Genomic DNA, 27,102 nt, shown 5'->3' on the forward strand with positions numbered 1-27,102 from the left:
CTTGGGTGTGGCTGGGTTCACTCCAGCTCATCCTCCTGCCATCCCTCTGTCATGGGATCTCCTGGCACCCTGCTGGGTCCTGCTGACCATATCCAGCTCTAAAACCCTCCCATCCCTCCAGGGCAATGTCAGCCCCTTGCTGACCTTTCCATTGCTGTTTCTCTTCTTCTCCCTCCAACCAGTCTGACCCATCTGTAGTTCTCCAAATATACTCACCTCTCAGGTTTACCTGTGCTCTTGCTGTCCTACCTTCCCAGAACACCCTCCTCCTTCTCCTCCTCCTCCCTCCAGCTCCCTGGAGAGCCCCTGTCCTCAGTCTTCAGATCTCCAGCTCACCTACCAGTGCACTTGCCCTTTGTCCTTACCCTACAGTGAGAAAGGATGACCTTTTTAATCAATTGACCGCCCAGCCAAACAAAATGAGTCTTGGCCTCTATATCACACCATGCACAAACTCTATTTCAAGTGTATTTTATATCTAAATATGCAACACAAAACAATAACACTTCCAGGAGGTAACATAAGAGAATACACCTTGATAGCCTTGAAGTAAGCAAAGAAATGAGACTCAGTAAACACTCTCTGTAAAAGAAAAAATTAACAAATTTGATTGCCTGAAAATTAAGAACTCCGGTTCTTCAAATATTATCTGGAAAGAATGAAAAGGCAATCCCAGAGAGAGAGAAGACATTTGCAATGTTTATCCAACAATGAACACATATCCAGAATATTTTTACACTTCTACAAATCAATCAGAAAAAAGAATGTTCAGTAAGAATATGGAAAAGATTCTAACAGGCACTTTGCACAAAAAAGATCTTTCAAAGGCCAATCAACATATGAAAAGGTACTCAACCTCATTAGTCATCAAAGAAATGCAGCTTGAAGCCACAATCAGATATCATGGTATCTAATGTCATTAATGTTGGTAAGAACTCAGGGCATCCGGCACTCCAGCACAAGGCTCCAAAGAGGGTGGACTGGTGTCACACTTCGGAAAATTATATGATGGTATCTACTATGGCTAATTATATACAACCTTATGACTCAGCAGTTGCAAACCTTGGGTATTTACCCAACAGAAAGCACATGCAGTAAATCAAAAGACTCAGGCAGGAATGTTCACAGCAGCACCACTCATTACAGCCTTGCACTGGAAACAACCCAAACACTCACCAACATAGAACGGTAGAATAAACACTGTGGCATGGTCACACAATGAAATATCATACAGCAATGAGAACAAGCAAAACAAAACTGGGTGCAATCACACTGATGAATCTCACTGTCAAAATGCTGACAAATAGAAGTCACCAGAAAACATACCACACACACACACACACTCTCTCTCTCTCTCTCTCTCTCTCTCTCTCTCTCTCTCTCTCTCTCTCTCAGGAACAGGTACAGTGGTACTCAGGTTAAACTGCAGTATGAGATGCCTCCATCCCATATAGGTGTGCCTGTAATTAAGTCTTGCATCAATTTCTGATCCAGCTTCCTGGTAGTACACCTGGGAGGCAAGAGATGATGGTTCAAGTACCTAGGACCGTGTCACCCACGTGGGAGACCTGGACAGAGGTCCTGGCTCCTGACTTCAGCTTAACCCAGCCTGGCTGTTGGCAGGCATTGCAGCAATGGACCAACAGATGGAAAATTTCTTGTTTTCACTCATTTTCTTCAAATCTTTCAAATAAACAATTTAAAAAAATTTTTAAATAACCCATATTCAGTGGTTCTGTTTATACAAAGAAAGGCAACGTTAATCAATGCAAGAATCAAGACAGAAGTAACCTTTGAGGTTTTTGGAATACTAAAAAGTTTTATTATAATTACTTGTTTTTATTTTGAAAGGTAGAAAAACAGAAATAGAAAATCTTCCATCTGCTGGTTCACCCCTCCACCCCAAATACTCACAGCAGCCAGGGCTACAGCAGGCCTATTATGCCAGGATCCCAGAACTCATCCAGGTTTCCTATGTGGGTAGCAGGGACCCAAGAATTTGACCCTTCCTCATTGCTATCACCAAGGGTGTGCATTCACAGGAAGCTGGGCTTGGAAGCAGAGCTGGGGCTTGTGCTTGTTTCACCTCTTTACCTGGATGGAGTTACTTAGGTACCTGAGTTTGCTGAAAATCCCGCAGCTGTGCTGCCTTTCCTGACACTCCTGAATATGCACTAGACTTCTATTTGAAAACTGATTCGAAAGACACATGGAAATCTCACCCCAGTAGCTCCTCCGGCATTCCCTGGGCTGAGGCAGTGGCTCTTTGCTACACCTTTCCTGCACACCTTTCACAGCTTGCAAGAAGCACACTAACTCCCATTTGCCAAACATCCTCTCTGTGTCAGACTCTGAGCCAAATACTTCCCTGATGTCATCACGCTCAGCAGTCTCCAGTGAAGCTAGGTGCTAGCCTAGGTCTTCCCACCGCTTTACTGCTTGCAGGACCTGGGGCCAATGTGCACAGAGCATGTCTCTGTACTTTACACATACCATCTCATTGAACTGCAGGGACTTGGATTACTGCCCTTGGAAATAGAGGCAACAGACTAGAGTATCTTATTTAGGGAGCTGCTGTACAGTAAGAGCCCATGTCCCTATACAGCACATCAAATGGCTTCCCTAGACAAGGAGGCACATGTGGCTACGCACACACACAAATGATTTCTATGCCCAGGCAGGTGGACATGTCTGCACCTCAGATACATAAACCAGAACCGAGACCTGCTCCTTTAACTTGCATTTGTGTACACAACCAGGTTCAACCCCACTTCCTCCAGGAAGTTTTCCTGTGGCACCTGGACTCCTTCGAATGCTTCCCTCCCCAAGGTTCCCACAGCCAAGCAGTGCCTGTGTGTCAAAGCTGTATGACTTCTATTACCTGCCCATCACTGACACTGAGGACCAGAGCTTTAGAGACTGGTACTGGTAAACAAACGGCACACAGTAGATGTTTAACACATACGGAAGGAAGGCAGGGAGGGAGCTGGAGAGCACAGTTATTGAGCTGCCACTGGCTTCAACTGGAAACTCCACTCAAGGTCTGCACTGTTCAACACTGCTCCAACCAAGCCACTGTCCCCTGGCTCCTCCAGCCTCTCTCAGCATTTCCACTGTGGCTCTGTGTGGCTCCTTCTCTGCCTCTGCCCATGTCCCCCCACCATCTGTGAGCCTGTGCCCTGTGTCCTAGGTTCTGCTATTAGCCTGAAGCCAACCCTACCAAGAGGTGACAGATGTCACAGTAAACTCTGACTAGGGGGTGAAAAGCATGGCCCGGTTCCAAATAACTTGCTCCTTGTCCTACCTTTCTAAGTAGGGAACCACAGGCAGTTCTCCGGGCCATATAGCCAGGTGCAGGCAGGCTGACCCATGGTAAGCAGAAGAGGGGAGGAGCCCTGGGCCCTCTGGAGAAGAGGGCACACCTAACAGCCATCCACACATCTGTAGGGATGATCTAGGCCCACTGCCAGAAGCAAGGGAAGTATCCTGGGACTGGCTTTCCTCTCCTTTGTGCCTAGAAACTGACCTTCCAAGTGGCCCGTGGCCTCAGCACCCCACCGCCAAGCCCTGCCCTTACCCCAACCCCATTCTTGGACTTCTGGGTGCAAGTGGTTGTGCAGGGAAGGCAGCGGCTCACTGGGACTGGGCCCAGCTGGCCTGCTATGAATGCCTCCAGCCTCTCCGGGCTTAGGGGGCTGAGCTGTAAGCAGCCTTGTTTATCCCTGGGAGGAATGATGGTTTTTCCCTGAGCAATGACATCTTGGAAACGGCCTGGCTCCATAAACAACAACAAACTTCCCAGCCCAGGCTTGGGCTGCGAGTTGCATGAGATGGCTTTTAACCAGAGGCGTTTGAGCCATAGGTTGGGGGACTATTTCCTTGCAAAGTTAGACCCTAGCCTTGAACCTGACTTCTGGAACTCAGGAATTGGAAGGGGTATACAAAGAATCAGAGTCGAAAGGCTGGAAGAGACTTGGTCCAGTCCCTGGTTGCTGCTAGGAAGAAATTGATCCAAAGAGGGCAATTTGTCTGAGATCATCCAGTGACGAGAGGCCGGAAGACGCCTTGGTCTAGCATACACCATCACTTCCAGAGAACAGCAAGGACTTAGTAAGTAAACCCAAGGGTCTGGAAAGGAAAGTGTCACCAGGGAGCCCCTGGATCGACCCTTCTAAGGCATCCAATGGTTGCACAAGCGGAGGGGGGTGGGAAGGAAGACCCAAGCTGCAGGACTTGTCGCTGCCTTGCTGCTGAGTTGCACATAGGCTCAGGCAAGTCCTCCTGTGCCTTACCCTTTTCTCCATCTACCATCCCCAGGACCTTAGAGACCAAATGGGAAACTGGGACTTGGTTGGCACGGCCATTCCCCCTTCAGCTGTGCCTCCTCTGGGCAAGTGGGACACACCACCAGCTGAGAATCAGTCCCTACTAAATCAAGCCTGAAGGAGTTTCAGGAGCTCAGCTCCAAGCCCCAGGAATCTGTGCAAAGGACCGCAAGCACTGCCTTGGAATCAGACAGAGCTCTACTGTCCACGGCCCTGGCTAGGTGTGGACACCATCCAGCCCAAAATGGCCCTAAGTCAGCTTCCCTACGGCTTCAGTCAGGCTCAAATTCCCTTCATCCAGCTCCCATTGAAACCAGCCTCAGCCCTCTGGGTAAAACCCTGACCTATAGAGACCAGGTCCCCTCCTTTTTAAAAAGAGCTGCTCACCAGGCCTTCTGGTTGTCAATGCCCACTCTCTTACCAGGCACAGAGCCAGGAGATGGGCAGGCAGAGCTAACTGGCCAGGGCAATTCAACACCTCTCTCCACCCATGCCTTGGGACCTAAGTCAGGCTATGGGGACTCAGGCTCAGATCCTGCCTAAACACTACACAAAGCAAGCACATGTGTGAACTTCTGCCACCAAAGCTTGTACTTCTTAGTTTGGGCTGTGGAAGTTGGATGGGGTTAAAGCCTGCAGGGCAGAAAGGAGAAAGGCTTCCCACCAAATGGAAGGGGGGGGCGGTGGCAAAAGGTTGGGAGATGCAGCAACATCACAAATACCAAGAACTCATGGGTGATCTTGGGGCCCAAAGAGCCCGAAGACTCCCACCAAGGGGTCACTTGCCTCCGCAGCCTCCATTCTCACCAGCTGCCTGCATCTTGGATGCTGAGTTGGCCCTGGAGCAAGTCTTGCTAGAGAAAACTTGGCTCCTGGGAGGGCCCGCCCTGGGCTAAGCCTTGCCACGTGCCAGGGCTGGGGAAGAGGGGAGGTGCCCCTTGGCTGGGCACAGAGGACTCCAGGGGCCCTGGTGGAAACTTTGACAATGGCTGCAATGCTCTGGCTGAGATCCCATGGGCACTGGTGGGGCAGGTCTCTACAGCTCCCTGCTTCCGGAGGTGTGCATACGCCAGCCATCACAAGGGAGGTGGGAAGATCTCCCGGCCAGAAGACCCAGGGACTGCAGGATGTGGGAAGTTAGAGAATTGCCAGGGGTCGGGGGGCCTGGTAGTCCTACACCAAGTGAAGTATTTCAAGTCGGGAGTCCCATCTTCCAAGCTGAGTTAGCTAGTGCAGGTCAGGGTTATGGCTTCCATGTGACCTGTGTTCATGGTGGCTGAGGCAGAAGTTTTCTGTCTTGGTCCTGGCTCAGCCATAGAACTACTGTTGGAACTGACAAGCCATCCCCTCCCTAGGCCCAGGTTCTCCCTGGACACCTTGGGACAAGAGTGGGGACATGGGCCCTTCACACTGAGAGCAGCACAGGTTTCCGTTCACTCTCAGCAGCTAGCTCTGTGAATGAATGGGTTCTCTAACCACTACCCATCTACCCTCCTTCTCTACTCTCTGCCAGAGCCAGGGAAGCAGGTGCAGGTCCTACCCCAAGGGCCCTTGAGCCCAGGAGGCAAAACATCATCACTTGTGCTTGCCCTGGACATTTCTGCAGAAGCCAAATCCCAGAGATCAGGGGTGACCACCCCAAGACCCGAGACTGGAGACCACCAGTGGAGCTAAGCAAGAGCTGCTGTCCTCAAGCGCCTGGTAGGCGGCCAACATCCCTGACACAATAGCCAACACTGCTGGCTGAGAGCTCTCTCCCCACGCAGTGTCCCGACTTTGTGGTCACCAAACATTTCTCTTCTCTCCCGCAAAAAAAAGCCAACTGGCAAACTGAGGAGTGGGGAGCAGCAGTGCCCCTAGCCCTGCAGGGACCCAACACACGGACACACAGACACACAGCTATCTTTACGGAACACAACTGGCTTGCTTGCAACATCCCTATCAATGGCTGCCCTGGGAAAGAAACAAAAGGAGCAAGGGCATGAAGTAGCTAGCACAAGATCGCCCTGCCCGCCCCCACCCCTCAAACACACCCCTGCCTCCAAGGCACCTACCAAGCACCAGCCAGCAGAGACTAAGACGACTCCTGCTGCTGCCACCACCGCCTACCAGCCAGTCCGCCGGGTCTCCACCCGGCTCCTCCCGCGGCCGGGCGGCTGTGGCTGTGGCAGCTCCTGGCGGCCAGCAGTGTCAAGCTCCTTTGTGTCAGCAGGGCTATTTATGGACTCACCCAAGTTCCCGAGGGGAGCGATACCTGCCGGGGAAAGCAGAACCCAGTGGCCAGGTTCCACCTCCTACATTTAGGTAGCATTTTCAAAACCCTTGCATCACCCGTCCCTCCTCCCACTTGTCCTCCGCCTCCTTCTCGCCTTCCTCTTCCTCCTCCTCCTTCTCCAGGGCCCTTCCCAAACACACACCCTGTCCAGCCGGCGGCCGCCACTCTGAAGAAAAGCTGAGCTTCTTTCTTCCATCAAAGACAAAACTCCGCGGCTTCCCACACCACTTTCAAATGGGCGACTGAGTCTGGGATGTCTCTGCGCGCTGTGCACGAGTCCTCGCCGAGCCTGTCCTTCTGCCGCGGGGACCCAGCTGGCACCCCGGGGTACACGCTCACAAGTTCACAGACGCCGGCTCCCCTGCTGCCCGGCCCCAGTGCCCAAGCTGCCCCCCGGAGTGCCGCCTGGGAGGGCGAGGCATCCCTCCGCTGCTGGCGGCACCCCCCTGGCACCGGGATCGGATCGGGAGCCGGCTCCGCCCCGCGCACAGCACAGCCTGAGGGCTCCCGGGCTGGGGCAGCCCGCAAAGCCGCCTGCCGCTCCCTGGCAGGACTCAGCCAATCACCGAGACTTCCCTGGCACACCCCCACCCCCACGCTGCTCTGTCCCAGAGGGTGACTGCAAGTGAACCCAGGGGCCTGGAGCCCTCAGAGCTGACCACCTCGCGGGTGGGGTGGAGTGGCGGCTTCAGTACCCTCCTGGCAGCATCCCCAGCACAGCTGGCTAAGCGTTTTTTAAGTGCCTTTGTAAGCTAAACTCCATGATGCACAGAGCTTAAGATAGGCTGACCATGGTTGAAGAAGATGGTCCAATCCAGGGACCATACCAGGAAGCGAGGGTCCCCAGTTGTAACTCCAGCTCAGCACTGAGTGTCACTGAGCAACGTCCCTGCCCTTCACCGAGCCTCAGTTTCCATGCCTGTAGAATGGGCCTGAACCCCCTGAACTGCCCACCTGTGGGATGGATGGAGGATTTAGTGAGCCAGCTTTTGGCTACCCCTTTTTGGACAGGAGCGCTGAGCCAGGTTTTGCTCCCAGAGCTTTGCCTGCAGTAATTCATTTAATGCTGCTCGGTGTGGTGTGCAGCAGGACTATTATCACCCTGTTTACAGACACGGGACCTGCAGAGGGTGGGTGGCGCCTGTGGTCACGAGCCAAATGGCTATGAAGCCAGGATGGAAGAGCGATCAGTCTAGCTCCGAGCCCATTGTTCCCTGGCGAGAACCAAGCAGTCCACTGCCACAAAGCTGTTCTTTGATGCCATGAACACTGCTCCTGGAGCCCAGGTGGAGGGGGTTGTGCCCGTCCCAGGGCAAGTGGTCCCTTCAGTGGCAGGCACAGAGGAACCCCCTCTCCTGTCCTCAGCCACTCTTTTTCCTGAGGTAGCCCCAGCACCTCCGTGCCCATCTCCTCCCGAGTCTGAGTCCCTTCTTACCTCATGCTCTATTCCCACCTCTCCCATCTCTCATTCTACACAACTGTCTGCACACATACTGGTTCAAGAAAACACCCTTTGCTGGAGCAACTTGGCACCAATAAGCTCCCAGGGGCGTTTCACTGCGTCAGGGGCAGGGCAAGGGGAGGATACAGCCACACCAGCCTGGACAGAGCCCAGGAAAGTTCCAGACTGGGAGACTGTCACCCAGTGGACTCTTGGGGAACTAGGAGGTAGGTCTCAGAAGATGGTCGATTCCTGGGGGGAGAGGCTGGTTCCCAGGATGGCCTTGCTGGAGCCTGGGAGGAATTCTGAGGCGGGGGAGCCTGCACACAGGGCTCCCTGCTTCCACAGGTCTCCACCTGCTTTCTGATGATCTCCTGGCTCAGGAGTGGCTAGTCCATGCCCAGGCCCTGTGCTGGGTCCCTGGAGATGGGATGATGGAGAAGACAGACCCAGGCCCTATGCTCCTGCAGCTGGTCGTCCAGTGAGGAGGGCACAGACAGCAGCCACATGGTCCCACCAACAAGCCCACAATGAGACTGTGCTGTGATGAACAGAGCAGCTCTGCCAAGCCGGGGCGCTGGGTCCAGGACACTTTCATCAGAGCCCTGGATCACAGCACCAAGGAGAGACAGCCAAGCAGCTCCAGGACCCAAACCAGGGGTTTGCCAGACCAGACTGGCCAGGGCAGTCCTAGGGCAGCTACTCTTCTTTCTGTCCATGCAGTGGCCTTCCCAGAATACAACCTGAGGTGACATAGGGGTATTATGGTTGCCAGGCTGTCTCTCTGGAGATCTTTCACTCCTATCTCCTCATTTATAGCCATTGAAACAAAAGCCCAGAAAGCGAGCATGATTCTCAAGAGGCAGAACAACTGGTTAGCACGACTGAGAGCAGCCACTACTTGGTCCCACCTCTTATGTCTCATACTTAGATAAACGACAGTGCTATTCAGTACAGGAGAAATGACAACCCACAGGACAGTGAAATATTGGTGGCCTGCAGGCCCAAGGGGTCAATACCCTTGGATACTCAGGGCCCAAAGCCCAGGTGTTGATGTACCGGTTCTAGTTACCCAAACCTAACCCTCAATGACAGTATGATCGCACATCCCAATTATGAAGTTCTCATAACTTGTTTAGATTACAACTCCTAATATCCCTGTTTCACAGATAAACAGAGGCCATGAGAGATTATGAGCCCCTCTCAGGATTACCTTCAAGCCAGTGTAGACCTACAGATGGAGCCGGGTCCACTTTCTACTATGTGTACACTACTCAGTCCTCACCAGGCAGCCTGAGAAGCTGGACGTCTCTGCAGCCCAAGTACCAGCAAACTCCCCACCTCAGCAGGCAGCAGCACCCAGGACAGGGTCCACCTCCCATGGGACAATACCTTCAGGCAGGGCCCAAGGCTCCAGAGAGGCCGCCTAGGGAGATGCAGCCCAGGTGCTGGTCCTACCTCTCCCCTGCAGCTCACATCTTCCTTTCCTGTCTCCATTCTGTTAAGCCCAATGCACCAACAGCCCTACATACAGGAGCCCACTTCCTTTCCCTGTGCAGACTCTCTCTGGCGGAAGTGAAGTCCCGGCAATGTCCCTCACACAGAGAACAGGGCACCTGCCAGGGGTTGTTCATTCAGTCTCCCCATCCTAGAAAGTGACAGTGCCAATGGTACAGTATGGAAGTTGTGGAGAGGGTTGGTGCAGGAATAAGAACATGAGAGGGACTAAGAGCATCCCCTCTGCGCTGCCAGCAGCTGCTTAGGCCTTCATTAAGTCTGGACACCCCAGCCTGTGTCAGGTGACACACTAGCCTCCCCTCTACAGAGCCCTGCCCCCAGACTGCTGCTTCAGAAAGTCAAATGTCTGGGCTGCTCTGAAACTCCCTGGAAGTATCTGTGCATATGCTCCATGGTCCGAAGCTTTGAACCTGTTAGCCTGCCGAGGCCTGGGGGTCCCCTGGCTGCATCTATAAAGACCCTCCGCTCTGCAGAGTCAGCCAGGAAACCTGGTCATTTTGATGCCCACTGAGTTCCTACTTAGCCAGGAGATAAGGGTATAGGGTTGGCAGGGAAAGAGCTTGCTTCTAGGATGAGATGCAAAGGTGGGCATAGCAGATGTGGGTGCTGATGCTGCACAGAGGTTGTCTGGCCATGCTTTAGCCTCAGATTCTAACACTGGGATACATCCTACTATGGCTAGTTACAAGTGGGAATCTAACTATTCCTGGTAGCATGTGCTTTGTCCTGAGGTTACCATCCTAAGTGATCGGGTAGCTCTAGATACGAGTTCACAGAGAATTTTGGTTCTAGCATGCAGAATCTAGGCTAATTCCCTTCTCTCCTTGGCCTCTTGACATGGAGTAGAGACCCACAGTCTCAGCAGTGGTCATTCTCATTTCCCTCTCAGGTCTCCTGCTACAGTGATCACCTGTGTCAATGGTACTCAGAAACAGCCCAGAAAGTCAGAGTGAATGACTATGGGCAAGTCAGTCTCTGAGTCTGTTTCCTCTCCTTCACTGAGCCCTGGCAGGGACTAAATGAGGTTTTGTATGTGGACTGCATGGCACACAGTAAGTGCCTGATAGATGAGCACTGCCATCATTGTCGGTGTGTTATTACTATAGCACTATTGATGGACAGAATTAACCTCGAAAGCGTTGGTGTGAGCAGGAAAGATAGGCATCGTAACACCTGCTGATGGCCTAACACACGCCTGGTGTGTACTGAGAGCTGGTGATTACTGATGTTCCTGCTTTGGCATGGCTTGCATCCCCCGGGGGTTTGTACACTGGAAGTTTAGTTTTCAGTGTGGAAAGGCTGGTAGATGGTGGAGCCTTTAAGATGCAGGGCCTAGAGCAACATAATTGGGTCACTGGGGGCACTGCCCTGGGAAGTAATAAGCCTAGTTCTCGTGGGACGCTGGCTAGGTCTCACAAGCAGGTTGTTATAAAAGAGTAAGACTGGGTCCTCTCTGCTCCCTGACTCCCCCTCATGGGATCGCTCCCTCCCCCACTCCGAAGCTCCCACCACTATGTCTGCTATGAAGTCACTCAAACTGAGCAAGTGCCTGTGCCATGCCCTAGACCCTTTGAGACTGTGAGCTAAATAAGCCTCATTTCCTTATGAATTGTCCAATCTTAGGTATTCTATTACAGTAAGGGGAAGAGGACTAATACAATGACCACTTACTGAGCTATAGGGTGTTATCAGTTTGCCCATGTCATTGATCATGAAACTAAACTTGGCAGAGCAGAGGCCTTCTTTAACCCCAGGACTTAAGTTCTTAACTGTATGTTCGCCCCCTAGGCACGCTTCCTAAATGTCTCTTCCTTTGCCATTAATCTCTTCATCAGCAACAACGGATAGTAAAGGACAATTCTCAGCTTGTCAGTAGGAACCGTAGTAAGAACCATAGCGAAGAGAAGCCCTCATACAACGGATGCCAGGATACCAAATCTCCCCATTGGAGCTGGTCCCGAGACCTATAGTTAACTGGCTTCTGTCCCCAGCCCGGGGCACACTTTGTGGTCACCTCAGTAGTATCAGCCTGACCTTGGGCAGTTACAGCAGCACAGAACGACCAGGAGTCATGACCATCTCCCTTCCTGGCGCTAGCCCAACCAACCACATGCAGGCCTGAAACTTAAAGCTTTTGGGAGCAATCCTCAACCCACTTTGTTCTTGCCAGCTTGAGGGCCAGGCCATGTACTGACAAGCTGAGTTCCTGGAAAGTTTGGAGCATCCATGCCCTCCCCTGGGGCCGTCCCTGCTTGGACTGTTGGTCTTGAGTTCAGGTTGTAACCAGAGGATCAGGCTGGGGGTGAGGGGTAGGGGAGGAAGTAGATGCAAACACTACCACTGTATCCCATGATTCCTAGGGCTAAGCCAAGCCCTTCTCAGAGCCTTAGTGTCCCCATCTGCAAAACCTGCACACTGTAGGACTTCATCTATTCAAAACATAGTCTGCAGAACGGTGAGGGTTCATGAGCTGCTTTGTACTGTTCCACAATGAGATAAGTAGCAAAACTGAAACTGGCTAGGAACTTGCATGATACATTCCAGAGATTTGTGGACTGGAGCAGCTGATGGCAAACTGTAACAATCGCACACAATGTGAGTTCTAAAGCACAGACCCTTCTCTACAGGCGGTTCACAAGGCCTGATTTCAACGCTCAGGTTTCTGTAAGGTTTCACTGACTTGGACTCTATCATGCTGCTTCACGATGCTACCACCTACAGTAAACCCATGATCTGGCCACCCACACGGTTCCTCCTCCACTGCTCCTGGCTCAGACAGTGGCAATACCATGCTCCTGTTTGCCTAAGCCTGACTCCTGAATGTCATCCCTCTCCCAAACACACCCCAGCTGATTACCCATCAGGCTCTGTCAATCCCTACCCCTCCACATCATGTAGCTCTTGCATGCCTCTCCCTCAATCCCTAGCAACTTTACCATAGCCCACATCACCCTCCCTGGCTGATGGTAACAGCTCCAAACTTGTCCAGTTTCTTACCTTGCCCTCCTCCACAAGGCCAGTGGGAGTTCTCTACCTCTCAAATCCAGCAAGGCAGCTCCCATGGCTGAGTACTGGTAAAGGTCAAAATCTGTGTCCCACCTAGCTCGATTTCTACAGCAGAAGGCCCTGAACACTTCTCCAGCATCATCTTGGGCTTCATCTACTTTGTTTATTCTAACTACCTATGCTGATCTGCTTCCAAGTCCTCATCTAGAACAATCCTTCTGATGCCTCACATTACCTCAGAATCTTCCCTAACGTCCCTGACCAAGTCTTTTCCAATAGGTGCTCTCGTTGACCCCTTCACAACTGTCCTGGAGTCGTTCCATGCTGCTCATTGTGTGTCTGTGTCTGTCCTCCAGTGTTCTTCCCCTACAGCAGACTGTTAGGGGATGAGGGGCACATGGACTGGTCAAGCATGCCATCTGAAGAAAAATGTTTCCCTTGTTCATCTCACACCAGGTGATTCACCAGGATCTGGCCCAGCTCCCACAAGGATGGGCATGTGACCTAAGTCTCAGGTGACCAGTTGAGCCCACTTCTCTGTCTTCAGTGATTGAGATGGGTATGTGATCCAACTTGGGCCATGGAACTCGGGCAAGGGACTACTACTAAAATGAGCAATCATTATCTCAGAGCTGACACTTTCGGCAGCTCTACAGCCGCCACCGAGGGGGTGAGTCAACACATAAGTAGGCATGACCAAGAGATGAAGAGGATGAGCCCAGTTCTCGATGCTGTTGCTCAATGGCCTGAATCCAAAGATGCCTCAAGACTACCTTTCATCATTCAAAGAAGTTCATGTATGGGCTGAGCTCATTTGAGTTGGGTTCTTACTATGGATAACCAGGAGATTCCTGATTAAGTCAGCAGTACTTAGCACTTTAGGCCCTCTAAAAGTATTTGTTCATTCGTGAAATCATTTAACAAACATTCAGCAGTGAGAGGGTGACCTGGTTTGTGCCATAGGAAAAGTCACGTGGGCTGCTGTTCAGAAAGGAAACTAAAGGGACAGGATTGGGAACAGGGAGAGCCACAGGAGCCACAGGAAAAAGTTCCAGGGATAGAGAGGAGGCCTGAGACAGATGGAAAGGGCAGGAAGGGGAAGGTAGATCCTTGATTCTAAAGTCACAGGAAAACCTTTGATTGCTGCCCTTTGCTGGCCCTCAGCATCACCACCTATGGCAACTCTATAATTGTAGCACTCTCAAGTTTGCCCCACCCCAGCTGTCAACACTCTGTGTTGCCCCTACAGAGTGTCAAGGTCAGGGCTAAGGCTGGCCCTGGGGTGGACACCACAGGACAGGAGTATACTGTGGTTGCTATGAACACAAGCTCTTGGGCCTGTTTCTGGGTTTGGATTGTGGCTATTCCTCCTAGCAATAAGACCCAGTTCAATCTACCTGATTCTCTGTTCCTTTGCTTCCTCATGTACAAAATGGAGATAGCAATACTAATGTTGGGCCAATTTCACAGCAGAAGGAAAGCAAATTCCATAAATGTTAGGTGTCATTATTACTCATAATAAAAATCCCTCAAAGGGGGAACATCAACAATCCCAAAAAATGAATAGAAAATCTCCCTGGACTAAAAGAACACTTGACTCTTGTGACTGAAAGGGTTCACCTAGTCAGTGCGAAGGGAAATTACCCAACTAGAAGCAACCAGAAGCAATCTTATAAACTTCCTGAATTCCAAAGATTGGAAAGAGAGCTTGGTTGGTGCCATGCAGAAAGGCCAGAGAATCAGGTTAACATGCCCTTCTGACAACACTCTATGCAAGGAGAGTGCAGAGCATGGCTACTGGGTTTTCTGAGAGAAGGACTATTAGCCTAGAATTCACCATTGCAAGCAAATCATGACTTGAGCAAGAGAACAGGTATTTCACATTTCACAGGTATTTTCATTATTAACCTAGAACTCACTATTGCAAGCAAATCATGACTTGAGCAAGAAGACAGAATTAAGGGGGCCTAAGGAGGTTTTCGGGGGGGGGGGGGATGGTCTCAAGAAAGCTCTCCAGACAAAAGTGAATCGAAATCAAGAAGTCAAGTGAGATGATACGGTGCTCAAGAGGGGAGCAAGCAATGAAGCCAGAAACGCAGACTTTATTACTGACAACTGGAACTGGAAGCAAAATGTAACTTTAAGTTGATTGACTCTTGGGTGATTCTTGGACTAGAACTAGTGTCTAAAAATAGTAACAATCACAAGGCAGCATTCCAGACAATTTCAGGTACGGGAGAAAGCAGGGCTGACAGGTAGCAGGAGGTGGGACAAAAGATTACAGATCCATTGTAAAGCTCAGACTGAGATTCACGTGTAAAAGAGCTACACATTGCTTACGCATTTCACGCAGCTACAGTCACGAAGTCTCAGTCTGATGTAGGATTAGATGAATTAGTGATGAAGACTAGAAAATTCAAACCCACCTAGATCTGAGAAGCTGACCTACATATATGCACATATATATGCTTATTGTGTGTATATGTATGTATATATACATATATATGTATATATATAAAAGAAGGGACAGCTCAAAACACAGGGTTGGGCCTGCAATAGTGGGGTAAGCCACCACCTGCAACAGTAACACCCCAAGTCCCGGATGCTGCAGGTCCAGCTCCCAGCTAACACATCTGGGAAGGCACGGGAAGATGATCCTAGTATTTGGACACCTGACACCCACATGCCACAGCAGGATAGAGTTCCAGGTTTCTGGCTTTGGCCTGATCTATGCTGCGTTATATAAGCATTTGGGGAATGAAGTAGATGCAAGATTTTTTAAAACTTCTCCCTCTCTGTATCACTCTGCATTTCGAACAAATAAAATAAATCTCTTGAAGAAAAATCAGGATTGGGGCTAGCATCCCCTAAGGGCACTGGTTCATGTCCCACTGCTCTACTTCCCTTCCAGTTCCCTGTTAATGGCCTGGGAAAAGCAGTGAAGGATGCTACAAATGTTTGGACTAATGTGGGAGATCAGAAAGAAGCTCCTGGATACTGGTCCAGTCCAGGACTTATGATGGCCTCCTAAGGAGTGAATCAGAGAATGGAAGATTCTCTCTCCCTCTCTGTAACTAACTTTGAGTGAAAAAAAAAATCCTTAAAAAAAAAAAAAAAACCATGGTTGGAAAAACTGGTCAACTGTTAAAGGGATGGCAATAATGAGATTTCCATCTGACACCAGGCACTAAGTTAATTGCAGAGAAATTGAAAATTTAAAAAATGTAAAAAATAAGAGTTAAAGTACATAAACAAGATGTAAGAGAATATTCCTTATAGTCTCAGTCAGAAAGGTCTTAATATAATCCCACTCCCCAAGAGACTCGATTACAAAAAATATTCATTTTCTAACAAATGTTAAATTTTTGAATGATAAAAATATTATAAATGAAATAAGACATGATAAAATGGGAAAATGTATAACTTACAGAATTAACTGCTTGCTATTTCAATCACATAAAAATAGCTTACAAATCTGATAAAACCCAAATAAAATAGTGGCAAATGACATAAACTAATCAGCCAAAGAAGAAATATTTATCATCAATAAATGTAAAAAGTCCATCGTCATTAGCAAATAAATGTGAGCTGAGATGGAACAGAGTTTTTTACTTCCTACACCAACAATGGAAAGAGCAACAACATCCAAAATACTAATGAGATGGGGTGGGGAAATAGGTACCCTCACTGACTGTCAGTAGGAAGCAAGATTACACGCAGCCTGAATCTGCCTGCCCCTGTTTGCTCATCTACGGAATGGGTGGATTAGCCTCTAAACAGAAGGACACCACTGTCGGAGCACTTGGGCAGCCTGTGTCATCCTCCATTCCATCGACAAACGCAGCAAGAAGGAACACACGGAACATTCCGGGGCCATTTGTTCCAGAAGCATTGTTCAGACAATCAAAGCCTGAGGAATGGCTTAATTGTGTATCAATAAATTAAATAAACTATGGCCTGCTGGCTACTCAAAAAAGAAATAATTTTAGGTAATAATGTAAAACATTTCTAGAATCCAGTTTCACTGATGAGTCACAGAAATTTATGCATAATGTGGTATTACTTAGTAAATCTATGCTTGTGGATGGCAAAAGATTTGAAGGGACCACACCAGAGAGCACTTGGAGAGTAACACTGATGGTGACAGAGTTGGGGGGATGGTATGTTTCTTTTATCTGGTTCAGTAATATTTAGGATTTTTTTGGCACAAATGTTGCACAATTATCAGTTACAGAACATATACAAATACTAAATAAATTAATCGACATTCCCACTTGTAGTATAAATCAAAGCTAAAATTTAGGAAACAGCAGTGCAGTATGGCAGGTTAAGCTGCCACATGCAATAGCATGCCACATAACAGCCCCAGTTAGAATCCTGGACATTTGGCTTCTGATCCAGCCTCCTGCTATTATTTTGGGCAAGGCAGCAGCAAAAGACCCAAGTACTTAGGCTCTTGCTAAGCCACATGGGAGATCCCCAAAGTCCTGGCTTAGGTGGGTCTAAACCTGACTTTTGCAGCCATCTGGGGAGTGAACCAGCAGATGGAAGATCCTCACCCCTTCTCTGTCACTGTGCTTTCCAAAATAAATAAGTGGATATTTAAAAAATTTCAATCTCATACAAATCTTAACCAAAACTATACATGCCTTCTATGAAACTTTTTTCCCACACCTTTCCGGAAGAATCTTCAGATGTACACAAATGAAGAAACATAATTTTATTCCCAGATGAGAAGAGAGTAATTAGCAGTTTTATAATCCCCTTTCTGGTGTGTGTGTGTGTGTGTGTGTGTTGTGTAGAATAAACTTTCACAAACTGCTTTTGTTTCACTTTATTTGAAAGAGACCGAAGCTAAGAAAACAGGCACAGAGATCTTCCATCCACTGATTCATTGCTGAAATACACTCAACAGCCAGGGCTGGGTCAGGCCCTAGCCAGGACAGCCCGGAACTCAATCCAGGTTTCCCAGTTGGGCAGCAGGGCCCCAAGTGCTTGCATGACCATCCACCACCTCACAAGGCGTGCATTAGAAGGATGCTGGACTTGGAAATGGGCTTTCTAGTATAGGATGACAGTCTCCCAAGTGATATCTCACCACTGTGCCAAACATCTGCTCCTACACATAATCCAATCAAGTGATGATACAAATCTCCATGAGATTTTTGAGAAGGGATAGGAAGATGATGGTAACTGAATTACAAAATAATATTCAGGGGCAGACATTTGGGCTGGCAGCTAAGATACCAGTTAAGGCATTCATAACTCATATTGATAGTCCTGGGTTCCGTTTCTAGCACTGGTTCCTGACCCCCAACTTTCTATTAATGTTAGCCCTGGGAGATGGAGGTCAAAGCTTAAGTGTCTGGGTTCCTCCCCCACTTTGTGGAAAACCTTGACTGAGTGCCCAGCTCCCAGCTTTATCCTGCCTTATTCCTGATCCTTGCAGGCATCTGTGGGGTCAGACGGCAGAAGGGAACAGGATCATGTTCGTTCTCTCTCTTTAACGTTGTCTTCCTCTCCAATAAGTAAGTTTTAAAATAATTTGGGGTCATTGCCTTGGTCTGCAGCTCCAGCATCCCATATGGCTGCTGGTTTGAGTCCTGGCTGCACCACTTTTGATACAGTTCCTTACTAATGTGCCTGGAAAAGTAGCAGAATATGGTTCAAGTGCCAGGCCCTTGCATCCATGTGGAAAACCCAGAAGAAGTGCCAGGCCCCTGCACTGCTGCCATTTGGGGAGTGAACCAGTGGGCAGAAGATCTCTCTTTCTCGCTCGCTCTCTCCCCACTCTGTAAATCTGCTTTTCAAATAAAAATAAATTTTTAAATAACTTTAAAATATACTAATTTTATTTAGAAGTATAAATATGTGAGAATGGGAGAGACAATGTATAAAAATATGAAGGTAGTTATCCTAATATTATAAACAAGCTTTGGAGAAAAATAACTAGGGAAAAATGAATGAATTCCTTTTTATATTATATATATTAAAGGAAAGCCCATGTAAATTGAAATGTTAATAAGACCATGAAGCCCAAGTAGAAAAATGTAACTATTCCATAATCTCTGGTCAAAGGTAAAGCATATCTTTAAATGCACAGATAGGAGATAAAGGACAATGCCACTTCTGTCTTTAACCGTTTCCATCCCTGCAGAGTGATGGGCTATCCACGTTGGACTTGTAAAGTTCTTTGTTATAGAGGAGTACTGAACCTGAGATTAAAGTAACTAGCAATTTTTTTTTAAATAGAAAGAAAAACACATTGAGATGCTATTTTACACCCACCAATATGGCTACCATCTTCAGAATACACCCTCAAAACTACTGTGCGTTAGCCAAGACGTAGAGAAACTGAAACTGTACAACCAGGTGGGTGCTTCCTCAACAAGTTAAACATGGTCCCCATTCGATCGGTATGCCACTCCTTGGTACACACCCAAATGAAATGAAAAACACACATGCACACAAAAGCAACAACAGCAGCGTGATCCATACCAGTCAGACAGCAGGAACAACCTACATGTCCACCAACTGGACAAAAGGTAGGCCCTCCAAGCGATAGTATATTGTTTCACCAGAAAAATGAATTGGGCAGCTATACATGCTCCAACATGAGTAAACATAAAAACATCATACTAAAAAAAATCATCCTAAATGAAAGCCTATTTGGTCACAAAAGACTAAATACTATGATTCTGTTGATATGAAATATCAAATATATGCAAACTGAAAGACAGAAAGTGGACTGAGGAGTAAGAGGAGAGACTTGGCAAAAATTTTTGAGGTCACGGGAATGTTCTAACACAGTCCATGGTGATGGCAGTAGAAGTCTGAATACACCAGAAACTACTGAATTGTACATTCAACTGGGTGAACTGTTTGGCATTTGAACTATATCTCAAAAAAGCTGAAACTACAACAATTTGCAGATATGATGACCTATAAATCAGAAAAGAGATGTGACTTAAATAGTAAAAAGGACCTAGCACAATAGCCTAGTGGCTACAATCCTGGCCTTGCATGTGCCGGGATCCTATGTTGGTGCTAGTTTGTGTCCTGGCTGCTCCACTTCCCATCCAGCTCCCTGCTTGTGACCTGAGAAAGCAGTGAAGGATGGCCCAAAGCCTTGGGACCCTGCACCTTTGTAGGAGACCCAGAAGAAGCTCCTGGCTCCTAGTTTCGGATGGGCTCAGCCCTGGCTGTTATGGCTACTTGGGGTGTGAACCTACATACAGAGGGAAGATCTTTCTGTATCTCTTTCTCTCTGTATATCCACCTTCAAATAAAAATAATTTTTCTTAAAGTAGTAAAAACAAAAGGGTAACAGACCAATTTCTTTATGTAAGGAGTCTGCTTTGTTTTTCACTATTTGAATTAAAAACAAATCCAACAGGAAAAAGAGCCAAAGATTTGAATGAACTACTTCCACAATAGGTGATGCAAGAGAAGAAAAGGCATATAAATAAATGTTTAATGTCTCCAGTAACCAAAAAGAGGAACCTATCAAAAATGTAGCAATACCCAGTGTTACTGAGGGTACAAGCTAACAGGCATTCTCTGACGCAGATTAAGGGCTGTTCCAGGAGGCAGAAATTTTGGTGCCAAGAAGGACAAGTTCCTGAAAAAGCAGGAAGAATAGCCAATCAAAAGTGAGAGCAGAAATTGACAGAGTAACTTGGAAGTGTAATTTGGCAACAGGATCAAGAATCTACTTCATAAATATATTCATACTCTTTGACTCAGTAATTCTACCACCAGGAACTTACTCTGACAAAACATTCATTCAACAAATATTTGTTGAGGATCCAACATGCAGTAGTTAATAAACTGAATGCTCGGGATACCATAATGTAAGCAGTTTCCAGAAAGAGCCTGGAAAGTATATATTTTGTATGGTAACAAACTTCACAGCTTTTATAGCTCAACAACTTTTTGTTCCATTTTTTTAAAAAACATGTTTACTTATTTGAGATGCAGAATTACAGAGAAAGAGAGAGGAGGAGAGACAAAAAGAAAGATTTTCCATCTGCTGTTTTGCTCCCCAAAAAGCCACAAGGATTGTACCTGGTTGAAGTCTAGAGCCAGGAGCTTCACCTGGGTCTCCCATTTGAGTGCAAGGGATCAAGCACTTGGGCCATCCTGTTGTTCTCCCAGGTGCATTAACGGAGCTGGAGCAGAAGTGGAGCAGCTGGCTTGAACAGATGCCTACATGGAACCCCAGTACTGCAGGTAGTGGCTTTACTTGGTGTACCACAAGACTCGCCCCTCCGTCGCTGTCATGAATTTTTGAAGTTCTCACATGTATCTACAAAGATTTTGTTTTTAATCTCAGCTGGCTTTTTATATATATTTCTTTTTTTAAAGACTTATTTACTTTTATGGGAAAGGCAAATTTTACTGAGGAGAGGAAAAGATCTTCCATCCACTTGTTCACTCCCCAAGTAGCCACTGAGCTAATTCAAAGCCAGGAGCCAGGCGCTCTTCCCGGTCTCCCACGCAAGTGCAGGGTCCCAAGGCTTCGGGACGTCCTTGACTGCTTTCCCAGACCACAAGCAGGGAGCTGGATGGGAAATGGAGCAGTCCCATATGGAATACAAACCAGCACCAATATGGGATCCCGGCGCATTCAGGGCAAGGACTTTAGATACCAGAATACTGTACATTTCTTTTTTATGAAATAAGAAATTGAAACTACCTGAACATTGAACTACCTGTAAGTTGTTGAAAGAATAGTTGAGAGAGGGACATAGATAACTCTGAAGGCACTCGCAATGATAATGTAGAATAATACTCTCTGCCATGGAAACACGGATACATTCTACGCTACAGAATGGAAAGACACACCTGTCACCTCAGTTTGCAAATAACAGAGATGTACTCAAAAGGTCAACTTTGGTTATCATGTGGGTGCTGGAACTGCATTTCCTCCTTCTGGGTCATCTGCAGTAAATGTTTTCTTCTAACAAACATCAGTTATCTGAATTACTTTGGTAACAACACAGCAGACAAGTCAACTGTGTTGAGTGGAAGCATGAGGAAGGGCATTATAGAGTCAAGTGTGTTTTTTGAGCCGCTGGAGATAGGGACCACTACCATGCACACTGCATACACCAAAACCTTTGATCTCAAATACTCTCAATGAGCAGGTGTCCTTTCTCCATTTTATAGACATTAGGTGACTTTACAACTAATCCATGGCCGGTGGGAAGCAGAGCTGGGATTTGAACCCTGGTCTTTTGGTCTCTAGACCTGAAGGCTCCTTAGATGTCTATGCTTGTTCTGAGGAATGATACAAATTTATTCAACCATGAGGCCCTCTGTCTTCCAAGTCCACCCTGGCCTTCCTTTGTCCTCCCTCCCCAGAGGTTCTGTAGGAAGTGACAGGAAAACAAGTCAGCAAGGGACGGGGCGCCAGCTGAGGAGGCATAGTGCTGAAGGTCAGCTGGCTCGGGTCAGGGCTCAGGGTCGGCTAGCTGGGACTCCTTGCCAGGCAGGACTGCTCGCCTGTCTGGCGACTCTCCGGAAGCCCAGCCTCACTCAGCTCCAGGGGTTCCCAGGCCCAGTGTGCCCTGAGGCCAGAGAGGAAGGCTTCCCAGGACTGCAGCCCCAGGTGAATCCTACACTGGCTGTGCCCCCACCTCCCGTGCCTCCCAGCCAGCCCCTTTCCTCTGGTGTCTGAATCCTGAGCTTCCTCAAATATGAGACCCAGTAGGAAGACGGGGCGAGGCGTCCCCACCCTGCTCTCCAAGGAGCCCTCTGCTCTTCCCCTCCGCCCCTGCCCATTGCTATTTTTAGAACACTCTTCACTCCAGGTACAACACAGCCGCTCCATTCATTCCGCTCCAGCGAGAATGAGCCAGGAATTTAGACAAGACAAGCCAGCTGACAAGGAGACAACCTCACTCCATTAGCCGGGCTGATCCCTCACTCTTTCCATTATAGCCCCAAGTGGTGACTTACATTTCCTCAGGACAACACAAGGAGTTGCTGAGCGAGTTCCTCTCCCTGCCCCCAACCACGCAGAATCTCCAGCAGTCAGCAGCTCTGTACCCACCACCAGGTTCCTGCCTCACTCTTGGCTATGGCATCTAGCAATGGGCTTGTAAATTGTTAATTAGCTGAGCTACCGCATTTTGGCTCCTCATTCAAAGACTCTAGGCTTTTACCAAAGTTCCACACACCCATCCAGACAGACACTGTCTCCTCTGTTATTGCATCTGTGTTGGGTTGGGCTCCTCAAGTCCACCTGAGAGTTGGTTTCAGCAGGTGTCAGAAGACATTCTGCCACCAAACCATGATGTGACGAGGGGCAGCCCACTTCCTAGGCTAGCTAACCAAATCCCTGATGTTCTCTCCCCCAAGGAACAGCTACAGCAGTGAAATTAAACCTAGATGTAAAATCACTAACACTTGATAAAACACCAGAAACTAAAGGCACAGCATATAGATGATGTCAAATTCCACCTGGAAGTTATCCTGATGCCATTGTTGTGCCAATTTTTGAAATCCCCAGATAATCATCAAGTCTGAAGTCGGTGCTAAGGCAAAAAGGTGGTTTATTCAGGTTAGCCTAGGTAACCCAGCCACCTCCCCAAGCCCAGCATAGCTGGGCGGGGGAGGGGCAGCCGCAGCCGAGAGCGAAGGGAGCCCAAGCCCCCCAGTTCTTATACATTTCAGGCTATTAATTATACAGTCATGATTTAGCAGGCTTCTATTGGTGGGTTTGAAACAAGCAACTTTCAAAAAATCGATGAGCTATTGGGCTGTGAATTTTATCAAATACCAGGTACCTCCGTCTGCCTACGTAACCTGCCAGGTGTCCTGCCGGATGTCACGTAGACTATCAGGCCTGAGGTTCACACAGCCCCCAGCCAAGCCATTAAGGCAGAATCACAAAAGGCAGAAAACGCCTAGGTTCTTTACCATGTCCTAGGAAGGCTAAAGAACATGCAGTAGTTACATGTCACAGGTGAGGCTCAAATGGAACAGGGCAGTGTGTGTCAATCTGCCTGAGCAGAAAGGAAGGCGGATGAGGAAGACCTTGGGTTGGAGAGCTCCTTGGGCCAGTCTCCCAGGGGTAGCCTGGTAAAATGCACCTTAGGGTGGGGAGGAGACAAAAAAAAATGCTTGCAATTCAAGTGCTTCTGATGAGAGCCCCTTCCTGTCAGACAGCCTGTGTGGTCCTATGTGCTGTGAGTTCATGGTAAACATAAGCCTAGTACAGTGACTGCACTGATCCCCATCCAGGCACTCATGTTTCAGTGTGAAGACTAAAGTGTTCGTTGTGGTTTTTTCCTTCCTTTAGCCTGAGGCTTTGAACTCCGCCTGCTCTACCCTCTGCCATCCCTCATGAAATGGTTTCAGTGAACTATGTACACAATGAAGAACCAAACTATTGTTTGCCCTGTGTCGGGGTCCTCACCCTTCCTGCGACATCTTTACTGTGATAGTCTAATATTTTGTCATCAGACAAATCCTAGAGAACATCTGGATTCAACTCCCTTGTTTTTGGTGACGAAGAAATATGATGACCAGAGATGTGAAGTCACTTGTCTGAGGTCATGCAGTAAGAACCCGCAGAAGCAAAATCTGAGCCAAGATCAGAACATAACTCTGGTTTTCTCTGAGGGCAAGTGGTTACGTGGCAGGGGCGCCTCGTAGCCCAGGGAAGAGAACCAAGGAGCAATTCTGAGCAGACACCCTTCATTTCCATGGATGCGCAGTGTCACTGTGAAGGTATGGTGGTACCCTGAAGTGAACCTTCCCAAACCACTTCCTCCTCTCAACAGCAAAACACTGTAAGCCAAAGGGAGCCAGGAGAGCCGGGGCTACAGTTCTGGTTCTGGTTCTGGCCTGCAATGCTGGCCAGCCTCTTTTCCTTTTTAGTCTGTTTCCTCATCTATACAGTAAAACACAGATGAGGGGAGCTGAAGTGGATGGTTCTATTGAACTGTACAGTATCCATTGCACTACCTGCCTTAGATCAGGCAACAACAGAAGAAAAGAGAAATAAAACATGACCTCCACCTGTTCCCAAGGAGCTCAGAGTCTCACAGATGAGATCTAGCTGCCCAACGCTCTGCTTAGGATGAACAGAGTGACCTGGGCATGCAAAGATGGGAGCAATGGCTAACGACACATGCCTGAGAAAGGCATCTCTGAGCAGGGGCTGCAACCTGAAGCTTAAGGACTGCATGGACTGCATCCAGCAGGGGCAGCCAAGAGGGGAGGCAGTGTAAAGCAGAGACAGCAGCCTAAACAGAAACATGCATTGCTACTTTACACTCAGAAAAAAGTCCCAGAGTTATGAGTGTCAAACAGGGACAGCCTGCAGAGCCACACTGATACCTGGGCTTTCGTCTGAGGGCCACAGTCTCCCAAGACAGCCTTTCTGTAGAGGTGTGACCGCCCAGCCTCCCAGACCTTGCCATCTTGGTTGCAGAATAACCAGAAGCAGGTGCTCTGGGCATGGGCCCACTAGTGCCTGCTTCAGGGAGCTTAATCTTGTCTTTCATATCAGACTGTGGGGAAATCTTGTGCAAAATTATTCACCTTTTTAGCCTGTACCATATCTTAGGAAAACAAATTCTGGAAGTTTTGTCTCTACTGGATAGACAACAAACACATAGCATCTGGTTTTATTTGTCCTACAAGTATCCCTCTATAGTTGAATGGGCTTCTGACAGACCAGGTATACCCTTCCTGCCTCTTCCCAGTTCCTCTGACTTCCACCCCTAAAAGATCAACCTAAACCATTGCCTTTTCTAGATGGGACGGTTTAAGGCCTTGACCTGGAATAACCCACTGACCAAGGCTGCTGAGGACCAAGCGGGGGTCATGCCAGACAGTGGGGAAAGGAAGTACCCAGGGGCCACTTCCAAAGCCCATGTGCTCACAGTGGGACTGCCCCATGGTGTGAAACCGCCTGCACCGCCCCTATGCAAAACCCTATAAGTGTGCCTTGATGTCGTGCATAACAAGGGTTTTGGTGGCAGAATTTGTGAAAAAAAAAAAGAAATTCAAAGAACAAAACAAACACAAGACATACACCAACAAAACGTCATTAAGCATTCACGATGTTGTCTCAACTCCCACAGGCCAGAGGATCCAGGCCAGCGGAGACCCTGGCGTCATGATCTCCAGGGAAGATGAGAATTTTGAAAGGCCCAAGACAGAAGAAAGTACAAAAATGGGAGCTCAGGAGGTGTGGGGGAGCGAAAAGGATCACTTTGTATTCAAATTGCACAGATGGCCTTTTCAACAATACACGCTTGTGCTCCCATCCTCCCCGCTCCCGCCTGCCCAAGACACCAAACCGAGACAATTGGCCCATCAGGAAAGAGGCCATTGTGTGCTTCTTGGAGTGATTTATGTGGCGGGGAGGGGCTGGGCTGGGCTTCCCGTGATTATGACTCTCAGAGGCAATCGCCAATGCTTGTTCATCATTCCGGCCGGTCGACCGGGATGGACTAGGATGCTGCAGAGCAGTGGCCACCAGGTCGTATTTCATCTCCTCGAGCCAGTGCAGCCAAATTAAGTGCTTCATTGATTGGCGAGGCTGAGCAGCAGTGTGCTGTGGCTCACCACAGGCAATGGGGAGGGGTAGAAGCCTGGGGCCCACCAGAAGGCCCAATCCGGACCCTCACAGCAGGTGCAGCAGAACAATCCAGGAGAAGGTCTGATTCCTGCATCTGCACATCGCTCCAAGTCTCCACTGCTTTGTGGCCACAGCTGCTGTCCTAAGCCCCCTGTCTGGTGGCCAGAGGTATGTCACCAGGCCCGGGAGAGACAAGCTTGCTGTCTTCCCAGACAGGCAATTCTCCTGTGCCTCACATTCTCCCCACCCCCCCTTTAATGTCATTTTGTACGGGAATCAAATGAAATCAAAGCACAGCTCACTGTCTGTGAGGCCCCGGCTGCTCAGTCACTCAGAACTCAGCCTGCGGGCTAAGCCCTGGCTGCCAGAGACACTGTGTCAGGCAGCCTGATCCCTGGGTGGGAGCATCATCCTATCACAGACCAACTCACCTGCCCCATATGAGACAGCTGATTGTATGTGCCTAATTTTTCCTGGGTTGGGAGGGGGTCAGTGGCTGGCCAGGGGCATATTCTAAGCCAGGCTTTAAATTTTACTGTCCCAGTGGCCACAGCAGCTCAGTGAGGTCACAGGGGACCCAGGCTTTATCCTCTAAAGTCTTGCATGACACAGTATAGTATCTGAGCTCAGGGCACTCTCTCTGACCTCCTTCTCTTCCAATGCAAGTGACGCCGGCCTATAGACAGGCTTTGTGCACAAGCCACATCTCTGGGACCTGTGGCCTTAGGCTTCCCTTACTCTAGGTCTTGACAGAAAATGGCGTGGGAGCTACTGCAGCAGGCAGTGAGCGTGCTGGGCTCTGGTCACTGCTCCCATAGTGGAGCAATCTCTACCAAGGTGGCTGCATCATACCTAGGCCTGGTCCCTGAGTCTCTGGGACTTCCCAAGAAGTAAACTGAGTCCAGGACACTGGGTTCCAGCTTCCGCTGAGCACTCA

General features: G+C 48.6%; 1 protein-coding gene across 4 annotated transcripts in view; it reads right to left on the reverse strand.

Annotated features, from left to right (window-relative positions):
• Window positions 1-27,102, reverse strand: part of RGS3 (regulator of G protein signaling 3) — a 124,282-nt gene that overhangs the window by 20,927 nt on the left and 76,253 nt on the right. Inside the window, exon 1 of one of the 4 annotated variants that reach the window (XM_040963878.1) lies at window positions 6,743-7,017. The exons of 1 other annotated variant lie outside the window; for it this stretch is intronic. In XM_040963878.1, coding sequence (XP_040819812.1) covers window positions 6,743-6,796 — 54 coding nt within the window. In that variant the 5' untranslated portion in view covers window positions 6,797-7,017. Of the gene's footprint in view, window positions 1-6,379; window positions 6,699-6,742; window positions 7,018-27,102 lie in introns of those variants that run through there. 2 more of the 4 variants (XM_040963877.1, XM_040963880.1) reach the window with 2 other exon arrangements.

Source organism: Ochotona curzoniae, unplaced genomic scaffold, assembly GCF_017591425.1.
Source record: "Ochotona curzoniae isolate NIBS_2020 unplaced genomic scaffold, NIBS_Ocur_1.0 scaffold_3208, whole genome shotgun sequence".
NCBI classification, from domain to species: Eukaryota; Metazoa; Chordata; class Mammalia; order Lagomorpha; family Ochotonidae; genus Ochotona; species Ochotona curzoniae.